The following is a 12,468-nucleotide window of genomic DNA, read 5'->3' as shown; positions in this document are numbered from 1 at the left end:
ATAAAATAATACAGAAATAAATACAAGCCTAAAAATTAACGAGGCGAGAAAAAAATAAACACACCAAATACATACATTTAAGTGAAAATATATATTTTAGTCATTTTAAAGGTTTCTACATGAAAAAAATGTGTGTGCGTGCGTCTGTGAGTGTAAATAAATAAATAAATAAATAAATAAATAAATAAATAAATACATACATCAATAAATAAATAAATAAATTAGGGCTGTCAATCAATTAAAATATTTATTCATGATTATTCACATGATTGTCCACCATTAACTCTTGATTAATCGCAAATTGATTGCACACTTTTTTGATCTACTCTAAATGTACATTAAAGGTAAAATTTTCAGCAGAAGAGTGCTACACTGGGCATATGTCGACTTTTAGTATTGATCCTACATCATATTTTCTAAATGAGGCCCCTGATCTGCCTATGGGAGCAGATCCGACCCTCCTACCCCCCCACCCACCCCCCACCCCCCCATTGCCTTTGTGAACTCAATTGTGCTAATCCTCCCGCTGTTAAAAACAGAAAAGCTTCACAGACAAAAGAACATATACATAAACATCCTTTAATCATGATTGCCAAACATATGAATTAAGGCATATACAGTATAAAAAAGCAACATCAGGTCTTAATGTTTCTACGGTTTCAGTGTGTTAGCAAGAGGGGACAGCATGTGGGTGAAGTGGACGTAGCAGGCAGCCTGTAGAGGACAGCACCGTGTCTCCCAATGCTGGCGGCGTCTTGTAAACAGAGTTCATAGCACTATATTCAAGTAATAGAATGATCACTGATACGATGCAGGTAAGGTGTTGTGTGAGTGAGGCAGAGCTGCTGGGAGACAGACGGGACGGTCCAGGCTTGCTCGTGGTGCCATGAAATGAGAAACTGGAACTGAAAACATGTCACTTCAGGTTTAATGGCTCTTAATTCAGAGCTGGAGGTGAGACAACAGAACAAAAAGCCTCGTAATACTCATTTTCCGGTACAAACTGAACCTGTGCAACGATAAGTTAGCTTCATGTGATGGTTTTTACAGTCACCTCTATTCTTTGTGTCAGTCTCATTCTAAAAATGGAATGAAAATATCTCAACTGGACTCTGAAAAGGGGAGACACAGAGGGAAGAGCTACAAATTAAAAGACTTCTAATGTCCTAATTCATCTTTAAACGTTATTTCAGAACTAAAAAAAAAAAAACCCTGAACTTTGATATGTACAGTGGTATTAAAGAAAGTGATTAGGCTAAATGAAAATCTCGCAATCTGGATCTGAAATTAATCAAACGGTGGCGAAACAACATGATTTGTTTTCAAGTGAAGGTTGTTTATACTGAAAAGTTTACAATTTTGGTTAATCGAGAGACTTAAGGTGTTATTTTAATGAAGGTGTCCAGTTCAGTTTAGCACAGCTCAGGAAGACAATCTGTTCCTCATCAACTGCTGGGTGGTCTGGAACTATAAGTGTCATTTTAACCAGCCGTGTTCAGCAGAAAATGACGCTACCAGCAGTCATTTTCTGCTGTGCATCCATCCCAGATCCGTAACACGTCGGCTGTAAAATGGCCCTGACAATGATGAGACCTGTTGATTCCTGAACTTCTGGCAGTGGTACGACAGCGAAGGTCACGACCCTGACCGTCATGTCTGTCAGCAGCTCTGCGGTGAGCTAGTTAGCTTGTAGAAACTGTGGCAGCAGGGGGCAGAGCGGAGAGTCCCAACAACCAGGAACCCTCAGGGACACTTGCATGGTGTACACAGTGCCAGCCATGGAGCAAGGTCACAGGGTCACACAGGGTGAAAGGTCACAGGAGGTCTGCTGCTGGAACAATGTGGGAAATGATCCGCACAAAGCGGAGCACAGACAGTTGTTCTAGATTATTGAGGAGGCCTGTAACAGTTTGGCAAGCAAGACTTCAACTGTCCAATGAGTGAGTGAAACACTAAAGTCCAGAAAGATCAAACTGTGAGGTGGGGAAGAGGTGTCAGTGCCACTGACGTCCAGTCCAGGGATATCCAGTCCTCATGTCTGTTGTTGCCCCCCGCTCTGCCCTGCGACCCCCCACGACTGAAGGAGAAAGCATGTTAGTGCTCTGCCATGAATCTGTACAGAATATTTACACCACTGGGCTCCGACATGGCACTGGGCAGGCTGATGTGAAGGTTTACTCTCACATAAAGACAATACAATCAACATGGTTACGCTGAAGTACAGGTTAGTAATACAAATGAGGTGTCAGCACTATGGAGGGAGGAGGACCACTTCAATAATCATCATGAGAATAATAAGGAGAATAATAGACTTCTGAGCTTCCTAATGCTGCTTTTGTCCCGATAGGATTTCTTTTAAAAAACATCCACAGTATAGGGATGGAGTCAGTCACCATCAGTACATTCAGTCATATCTTTATCACCATCATCATACAGTCCAATAAATGTGCGTTTTCATAAAGATGAACACCACAGCTTCACAACCCAGAACCCTCCAGAAGTGTCTGATGTGGATCTGTACAGGTGGCTCCTCCTCCAGAAAGGTCCCGGTCCTGCTCCATCCGTCCATCCGTCCAGCCGTCAGCTCCGCTGAGGCGTGTTATAAAACTGGTGGCTATCATTAGTAAGAAATGAAAGACTTTTTTTTTTTAAGTTTCTTCATTTGTTCTCTGCCTCTCACCGAGGCAATGCTTATTCAACACCATGGAATTGATGTCTGATAAATCTGCCTTTCTTCATGTGAGCCGTGGCCACATGGTTCTACTTCTTCCCTTCGCTGTCTGTAAAAGACAAACAGAAAACAGGCGCTCAGAACATTTTACAGCATTTCTCTCCACTTCTACAAATAAAAAAGCTTTCTGAACTGTTTCGTTTATTTGTTTTCCTTTTACATTCCAGTCAGATGTTTGGAAGCTTATTTGAAGTTGAATCACTGGGTGGGTAAGACTTCCAGGATGCGCTATTGTTCTGTCTCTATCAGTGCATTTCATGAAAAGTAGCAGAAGTTAAGAGAGCCGTCAGTCCTGGGGAAGAAGGCCAACCTGTGGTTCACTGACCCCAGAGGCTGCAGGCTGGGATTGAGAGCTGAGAAGAGCTGGACTCTTTCTGTGTCATGGTTCTGTCTGTCCCGTCCCCTGTCTGCCCTGAGTCCTGTCTCCCCCAAATCCTGTCTGTCCTGAGTCCCGTCCCCTGTCTGCCCTGAGTCCTGTCCTCTGCCTGTGTCCTTTAGCCCCTCCTGTTGCCTGTTTAGTTTTGCACCCCGTCTCTGTCTCATATCCCTGTACTGTCCATGTCCCTCCCTGTGTCTGATGTCCATCTCCTGTGGTCTTCTGCCTCACTTCACGCTGCTACCCTGTTGTCCAGTCATGTCCCATCTCGTTTCCCTGCCCCGGTGTGTTTCGGTGTGAGTTTTGTTCAGACGTAAACACACTTCAGAAGTCTTTTAAAGACTGCACTGTATTTATTTGGTGTGGTTGTTGTATGGAAAGCAGTCCCGGCTGGACCAGTGGCGACAATGGTGCTGTGCGATGTTGTTTGCAGTGGCTCCAGCGGAGGGCGACAGTGTGCCAGTTCAGTTTATATGCATTTCTTGATTTATGGTTATTTACTAATAAAGGTCCATGCATTGACCAAATGGCGCTTGTGGTTATTTTCTAAGGTTCTGACAGATTGGCAGTCGCTTCCTGCCAGGCTGTAGTTGCAGCGCTGGCCTGGAAGAGTCGACACGGACTCAGAACATACCGGTTGAGGGGTGTCCTGAAACCTGCTGACTGGAGACAAGGGACCTGGAGCTCAGACCTTCAACACAAAGCAGATGAGATTTAGAGATGAGTTTTTAGAAGGAAATGTGTGTGGATGATTGCTTCAACGTGGATCCAGCTGACAGAGGAGTGTCTGTGTTCTATGACGATATCCATAAGATGGCCGCTGTATTAATTGAGCATTTAGCAAGGTGTGGGAGGAAGAATTGAGCACCACCACCTCAGATGCACTTGAGCAAGCAGCGATTGCATTGGAACACTCTTCGTCAATACTCTTGCTCCCACATGGGCCGTTGCAGTTCAAGGTGCTGCACGGGTTACATCTACCTGGAGTGAAGCTCCCCAAACTCAACCCAGGTTTGGACCAGACTTGCATCAGATGCAGGCAGGACCCAGCTGGCCTTAGTCACATGTTCTGGTCATGGCCCGAAGCTGACCTGATTTTGGACCGGTATATTCAACACTTTTTCACACATGTGTAAGAAAGTGATCAGTCCTAACCCACTGACTATCTTTTTAATAAAGTTCCAACACTCTGTGTGTGTGTGTGTGTGTGTGTGTGTGTGTGTGTGTGTGTGTGTGTGTGTACCTTGGAAGATGTCGTACTGGCCAGACATCAGGTTGTAGCTCATACCCAGGTGTGTGTGGTGGTGTGTGTGGAGGTGCCGGGCGAACGACACGTGGTTCCTCTCTCGCTCCGTGTCTCTCTCGCCATCCGGAGAAGCTTTTTCACCAGGCTGAAAACACACAGGAGGATTTACACAATGTCTTCTTCCAACAACGCCAACTGCCGATAAGAGCAAATCCCAATTGATGCTCTCTTCTCTTCTTTGTTTCCATTTACACCTCCATAACCCCCTTTTGATACCTTGTTTCGATTACTATAAAAGAACTTTGTGTCTGTGAAAAACACAAATATATTTTCTTATGAAAGACTTTGAAGGATGTTCGTACAACAGTTGCAGTGTCCAGCTAACTGTGGCTCTCAGCCTCAGGTGGATGCTGAAGGTTTGATCCATCATGGGCTCTGTTTTTCTGAGCATGTGCTGCAGATTTAGATGCTATTTGACATAACATCTATGAAGCACGGTGCACGAAGCTAAAATCAAACATTTTATATATGTCTCCAATGGTGAATCTGAGCGTGACAGACACTGGTGGACATGCTGAGAAAGGAGGGGAAACCACTGCTGGTGGAACCAGTTTAGCAACAGAAGTGTTCTGCAGGGAAACCCTGCCCATGTATGACCTTTGAACTTTATCATCCTCCCAGTGCTGAGTGCCTCCTGCTGTGTGTGCTGATGTGAGGACTATGTGCACTGAGTGTGGCGTGGATGTGCCGGGGGAGTCGGCGGCCTCTCACAGCGGACGCTTTGCCATGGTACTGATGGCCTGGCTGCTGCAGCAGCTCCACAGCCGGAGACGAGGTGGAGTCGCCGCCCTGCTTGCCGCTCACTGCTCCTCCTCTGCTGGGCGGAGTCACCTCTGACTCCTCCCTGCCCGCCGTCTTGCCATAAAGAGGATAATGGAAGCCTGAGGGGGGGGGGGGGGGGGGGGGGGGGCATGAACACAAGCCTGTGTTACGCAACACAATACGCTGTGGAAGCCATTATCAGACATCTTGTTCTCAGACTCTGAGTGAGAACACACCAGAACATTTTCAAGTTTCTTCCATCTTTTGTGGAACAAAGGGCAGTTCTAGTTCAGGAGCTGAACACAACCTGAGGCTGGCTCATATTCCCACACACCATTTTCTAACTGGACTGCTGCAGGTTTAGACTGCTCCATGGCATTTCAGAGAGAAAGACAGCAACACTGCTTATTCAGACATCCGTGAAATTGTGAAGCAACTTTGCAGATATGATTTGAGAGAGATGATGTCTGAAACTCCATGATGGGAGGGATATTGCCAATATCACAGTGTTATTGATAGAGAGTTGTACTTAACACTGTGCAATATTAACATAACATAACATAACATAACATAACATAACATAACATAATTAAAAAATTAGTTTAAGACTCAATTTTCCAATGCCATTAAAAAAACAAATCAGCACTCCCATTGCACAATAACAGCTTGGTAGTGACTCAAAATGTCTGTTTTCCATGTCTTGTATTTATGTATTAAAATAAATGGAATGTCCTGCTTTCATTGTTTGCCAATTGACTATTCAAGCTTGCACACAATTTCACTGGCACTGTGCACCTCACAGTTACACATTCTGTTTGACATGAATCAACTTTGAAAACCTCTGAGTATCGTGACGCTGGGCTAAATGTCCTTCAATCAAAGTCTGGTCAAATCAGTCTGAGCTGCTCGGCTTCATGAAGTTTCAAAGTGGCTAAATGCTTGAGTATATGTTGAAGAGGAAAGAGATACTGAAAAACTGAGTTCCTCAGCACCACCTTGAAGTGAACCCGATCTCAGACTCTTACCTGGAAAGTTGTGGACCAGGGTGGGGGAGACCCCTCTGTAGGAGCCCCCGCTGCTTTCACACATGGCTAGGTAAGGTGGATAGGAGGACTGCTGGTACTGGATGTAGGGCTGCTGGGGGGTCATGGGAGGGGAGACTGCTGCCCGAGCACTTTGGGACTCCTCGGACAGGCCTCCAATCGGCTCCTGGCCCTGCTCCTCCAGCCCGTCCAGCCTGTCTGAATCCTCGGCCTCCATGCCGGGTGGGAGGTTCACAGACAGCCCGTGAAGCCTGGACTTTTTAGCAGTGGAGCCTCCTCTTTCTCCTCCACTCCCTCCTGAGGTCGTTTTGGTCCCGGCGGGCTCCATGGTAGCTCCCCACTCTTTCCCACTGTCTGCTTCGCCCTCCTCGGACTCTTCCTCGTGTTGCCTCTGTAGCTCTGAGTATTTACTGTGAGCGAGGCGGTGAGCCCAGGCAGGGCCGTCTGAGGGCTAGATCGATGAGGACAAGTGTTGGTGCTAGTTGCAGTGTTTCCCCTATAATTCTTTGTTAACAGTGGTGGGTGGGAGTCATTTTGCAGTCAGTGCAACTTCGGTCCATGTCTCTGTCCCACTTTTTGTTTATCTGGCCAGTCACAGTGTAAGAACTACAGAGCTTTTTAAAAAGACGGCTAAACTTTACCACTTTGCCTGTTTAGCTTAAGACAGCAATTCATTTCTGACCTTTATTTGTACATTTGTTTGTTTGCTTTTTTGGAGGGGTTGAAGAATTTCTTGGTGCGGTGGCCCACCGCTGCTGAATGACTATAGAGGAAACACTGTGCAGAACAGAGCCAGAGACAGACCATCTATCACTGGCTCTGGGTGTGATGTTGATGAAGGATGACGACAATTCAACAGCAGGCGGCCATTCAGAGGTGGGATATGAGGTGTGTGACGTTCCTCTCAATGGCATGAATCAAGACATATCTTACACATCAAGAGCAGAATTTAGGTCAATCTGAAGGAAAGAAAGAACCTGCCCTTCCCCGACATGGCTTTCATTTAATCCAGGGACTTTAGTTGTTTTTACATGACCCAACATGGCTGGAGTGTGTGGTTAACTGCATCAGAAGGTGACATGAGTAAGAATCTGTACAAGCTTTTCAAAAAAAGCAGCCCATATCAAAACACTGATGTAGGACAGAGGTTTTTCTTTGTTTATAGCTAAAGTTGCAAATGACAAATTTCACTACATTGTTTCTCCGTCCAAACCAAAATATTTGCATCCATCAAATTGGACTGCACGATTGTGATTTCAACAGAAATGACTGTAGTAGTATGTCACAGTGAGCTACAGCACCACAGAAGCCACATGGTAGTTATTATTAGCACCTACAGGTTTAGCTGTCCACAGTGTGTGTGATTAATCTCTTTGTGACACTCAACAGCAGTCGTTACAGCACACCAACAACACAATCGGCAGGCGGCGGCAGGTTATAGACAGAGGGAGAAACTTACACTGGAAAAGGAAACATTTGAGTCCAAATCTGTCTGACTGTTTGGGTTGTGGAGTGAAGAAGATGAGGAAGAGGAGGGTGACTTGATGTCATCGCAGTCTTTCATCGAGTGCTGGTGTTGCTCCACCATGCCACCACCATGCACCCCCTTTACGGCCAGACTCTGTCCCCTTTCCCCTCTCTCACTCATCTCCACGTAGGACAGGACAGGTTTGGGGCAACAGCCTTTAGCACCGTCCAGACCTTTACCCAGAATGGGACCACCAGTTGAACACCCAACCATGTGTTTAACATCTTCACTGTCTCTTACCCCCTGTCCCCTTTGCTTGGCACTGGGGTTCTGGTCACAGCATTTAGAACCCAGTAAGAGTTTCTGGTCCATGTAGAGTCCTCTGGAGTACTGACCGTAGTACAGAGACTGGGCCAGCGCTGTCTGAGTCTGACTCATAGCAAGCTGGAGCTGAGACTGAGGTGGACCGTCACCTTTCTTAGAATCTGGAAACTCTTGGGACAAGGTTTTGTCATCCTCTTTCAAGTCGTCCTTTCTGTCTTTCCCTTTGGGCTCGTGGGAGGAGCTTTTGTGGAAGCCAGCGTTGCTGCTGCTCTGCCTCTCGGACTGCATGTACCCTTGTAGGTAGTAGGGCTCGTAGGTGTGGTAATATGGGGATTGGGGGTCCTTTGATGATGGGGCACATGCAGTCGGTGGTGTTTTACCAGAGTTACCATGGGTACTGTTGGAGCTCACCTCAGAAGAACTTGATGAACCAGACTTGGATCTAAGCCCTTCTGAGCGACATTCTGAGGATCCGCCATCATCTCCAGCATCTGAGATGTCGGAGTAAGCCGGGCTGTTGTTCTTGCTGCTGCTGTCAGCTGACGTCAAACAGGCTCCTCCTGCGTCCAGCCTGGATGAACTACCGATGGAGGGACTGGGGGCGTTGTCGGTGAAGGTGTAGACCTTATCAGCCTCTGCACGGATACTTGCCATCCTGCTTTCCTGTGTTTCCGTGAGTCCGTTCATTACATCCTGCTTGCTGAGGTGCTCTTTGAGAAGGCTTCCAGGAATTTCCTTGATGCCCATCTTAGATCCACTGTTACCATCTTCCATTTTTATTCCACTACTGTCACCGTTAGATGTCCTCATTGGTGCTTCTTTATTGTGTTTGTCTTTCAGTCTCCGCTTTTCTTTTTTCCTGGTGTCTTTGCCACAGGCAACCACAGTGGCTTTCACCAGGCTTGGCTCCACAACAATGCTGAGCTTTGGTTTGATGGGTTTCAGGGGAAGATTTTTACTGGTGAGGCCAACAGCTGCCATCGGAGACAGCTGCTGTGAGCTGACTGAATCTGTCGTACTGCTAGGATATGTTGTATTGGGTATGGCAATCAGCTTAGGTGGAGCAGGGGCTGGAGCAATTGGTCTGTTGGTTCGTAACTTGGACAACTTCTCTACCTTCCCATTCGCTTTCCTGCCCTTATCACATGTACTCCCTTTTTTCTCGATCAAACCTTCGGCTTCCAGTTTGGGCATTTCAACCGAGGAGTTCCTGTCTGGGACCATGCAGTTCTCCAGAACCACCGTCATGTTAGAAATGATTGGCAGGTTGCTCAGGTCATCGATCAGACCATCTTTAAGCAATGAGGTTCTTCTGGTTTTGGAGTTGGCTGTAGGACTGTGGTCAGTACTGAGGAGGAGTCTTCTGTTCCCCACTGTTGTTACTTTGTACAGAGGAGCAGGTTTCTTACATAAGCTGTTGGAGTTAGTGCTGCTGTTTGTCTCTGAGAGGTCGTACGTCAAATTATTTATGGTGTCCTCACAGTCTGACAGTCGATCCTCACTCTCGCCGTCCTTCAAGGGTTCGATCTCAGGCTTCCTTTGTTCCTCAGCATCCAGATGTGCATGTGTCTGATGGTAGCGCAGGCCGTTGATGTGCTTGTAGCGTTTAGTGCAGTTTGGGTGGGGGCAGTCAATGAGGATGGGTGGGGGAGGAGGTGAGGAGGTACAGCCCCCACCCGGATCCATGAACGAAGGGTCAGATTTACCCTGTGGCGTTGATGGGGCACTTCGGGACTTTGCTCGAATCCTCTTCCCATTTCCGTTCTTTATTTCGTCTGAGGAGACCATGCTGAGGTCCAGGTCAGCTGGAGGTTTGTTCTTTCGTTTCCCAGAGGAGAGAGAGTTGGCGGGTTTCACCTCCTCCACAGTGAAAAAAGAAGGAGGTGCTCTGCAGTTGCTGTTGATGAGATTGAGGCTACCTCTCCTTCCCTTGGTGTGAATGGCTGCCGCCGTACCGGCCACGCCTCCCCCTCGGCTCCTGTGCTGCGACAAACCCCTGACCTTGGAGGCAGCGGCGGGCTCCACGCACGGTCGCTCAGCCATGGCCATTCGCATTCGCTTTCCTCGGCCACGACCGCCGGGCAGCTCAGGGTCACTGGAGGGTGATTCACAAAACCTGGACAGAGGAACCGAGAAACAACAGCCTCAAACATCACAGACGCACAATGTGGGAGTCACTTAAACACTGAATCTGAAATCTTACTCAGTACTTCTGTTTGACTTCACACTAAAACCACTTACAACCGAAATAGACAAAGAATAACACAAAGAAGAAAAAGTTGTCTAAAATGTTTTAACAGACAAACAAGAAAGACTGGACTAAAGGAACGTTTTCAGTGTTTGTTCTGTGGCTGATCAACTTGCTGCACATGATGCTTTGGTTGTATTCAGTCCTTCCTCCTCAGAGCCATCACCCCTCAGTGTTCTGAGCTGTAAGAGCTTTAATCATCATTCTATTTACCTTCTCCTAGCATACAGTCTTAATGCGTCTTGTCTTCATAGTGTGTATGATAGAGCACAGGGTTGGACCCATCAGTGCTGTCTGGGAGTGTTCTAGTTTCGATTCCTGTTTTCCTTTTTTCACTGTGCAGCAAAACCAAAACAACTTACAGGTTATTTCAGGTCACTTATGTATTTTTACAGTCAAATATGACCTTTAAACTTACAATACTGTAGGTTGGACTATGTTTTGCCAAAGTACCTTGAAATGACCTCAAATATTGCAAAACAATGATTCAATCATTTCAACAATGTCCTAATGTTACAATGTCTGAATAACCTACTTGGATCACAACATTGTTTTTAATTATTTTTATCATTCCAGACAAAGCAGCCTCTGATTTTGATAAAAAGAAAATATGAAACCCCTCATCTGTTTGTTACTCCTGATTTTGTATTCACTCCTCGTTCCTTCTTTGAAGTATTTTCATGCTGTTAGCCGCAATGCGTTGCATCTCAGTACAGGAGAAGTGTTTACACACGTGCATGCACACGCACGCACTGTTTGTAGGTCTCACAGTCTCATGCATGCATTCATTATGACACGTTTTCACTTGACGACTTCATGTTAAACCCTCGGTGAAGAAACTGTGACCTTGGAAAGACTGCTGGGATTTTATCAGCTTGTCAACAGAACAAACTGCAGAGCAAGTTGAAACTGGACTTCTTTGATTCCAGATGATAAGATGATATCTCATGATTCCTGTAATGTTTGTAATTATCCCCTCAACCCCCACCAAACCCCCACCAGCATGTCCCTGAACGCCACCGCAGCTACAGCTGGATGTATTACCTTCATCATTTCAGACAGTTTGTTAGTCAGAACTTTGACTTTGCATTGCTTAAAAGTGCCAAATGTCATCGATTTATTACTTCCGAATGTCAATGTGCTGTTTTGTTTTTTTTTTGTTTGTTTTCCTTGGTTTGTTTTTGCTCCCAGCAAAACCCTTTCTGGGGGAGTTTTGTATGTTCTTACTGTGCATTAGTTGGTTTGTAAAAACCTGAGAACCTGTTTCAACAGAGAAGCTACTGTCTGCGCTCTTGCTGACACCTTTGGAGCTGATCCACTGGAACCAGTTCTCTTCCCGTGTTCTTACAAACGTTTGATTCGTTCACTGAGGACGGACAGTCCGCCAAATCAGGAGCATGCTATTCTTCTCATTATTAGAACAAAACAGCTTCAGGCTACTCTGCCTCACATTCACAGAGACACATGTCTAAGAGAAAAAAAGATATCTTTTTCATGGTTTTGGGAGATCTCGCTGTAATTGCCATGGCAACAGCCATTTACATACAGTAGGAATAACTGAGCGGCTTCAGCCGGGCGAGGAGGGACGGACACACTCCGCTGTTGTTAACAGCTCTCAGAGCATTTCTTCCCCTTTGTTTTTTAATTTATTAAAGGTAAGTGTGGAACCGCTGACAGCCCCAGAGGTAATTCAGCCTTTTTTTCTTTCAATGTCTGTTCAGTTAAATAAACAATCATGAGAGCAGACAGACAGGCCAGAGAGGATGAGAATGAAACGGCTGACAGTGAGACTAATGAGCAGCAAACTACATAAATGTCTTTACACACAACAGCTGATTTCAAATCTTATTTCTAAGTTCTGACAGGGATGTAGACATTACCAGACATGCCAGTCATCACTGAACTCATAACGGCCCAAACTGAAGGTGTTTTCTAATGAATGAATGAATGAATGAAAGAATGAATGAATGAATGAATGAATGAATGAATGAATGAATGAATGAATGGATTTAATTGTTTCAAACATGCAAACCATAAATCAAAATTGAAAAGTCATCTAAATAGCGACTTTGTAAAGCAGACGTCAATCAAAACAGACATCAATCAAAACAAAATACACCAAACATAGAGAACATAGATGCCATCCTACATGTCTGAAAAGGAGTGGGAAGAAGCAGAGCTTATTTAATCCCACCCCCTCTCCCAATTGG

At 45.7% G+C, this 12,468-nt stretch overlaps 1 protein-coding gene across 1 annotated transcript in view; it reads right to left on the bottom strand.

The window, feature by feature from the left end:
* Positions 1 to 2,659: 2,659 nt before the first annotated feature.
* LOC115398099 (zinc finger protein 608-like) overlaps positions 2,660 to 12,468 on the bottom strand; it is a 49,401-nt gene continuing 39,592 nt past the window's right edge. Inside the window, 6 exon segments of the mRNA XM_030104742.1 lie at positions 2,660 to 2,780; positions 3,742 to 3,798; positions 4,351 to 4,498; positions 5,125 to 5,294; positions 6,201 to 6,669; positions 7,678 to 10,126. Coding sequence (XP_029960602.1) covers positions 2,761 to 2,780; positions 3,742 to 3,798; positions 4,351 to 4,498; positions 5,125 to 5,294; positions 6,201 to 6,669; positions 7,678 to 10,126 — 3,313 coding nt within the window. The 3' untranslated portion in view covers positions 2,660 to 2,760.

The sequence above is a fragment of the Salarias fasciatus genome, chromosome 12 (assembly GCF_902148845.1).
Source record: "Salarias fasciatus chromosome 12, fSalaFa1.1, whole genome shotgun sequence".
In the NCBI taxonomy this organism is placed as follows: domain Eukaryota; kingdom Metazoa; phylum Chordata; class Actinopteri; order Blenniiformes; family Blenniidae; genus Salarias; species Salarias fasciatus.
Note: the sequence above shows the minus strand (reverse complement) of the source record. Positions and strands in the feature narration are given on the sequence as shown.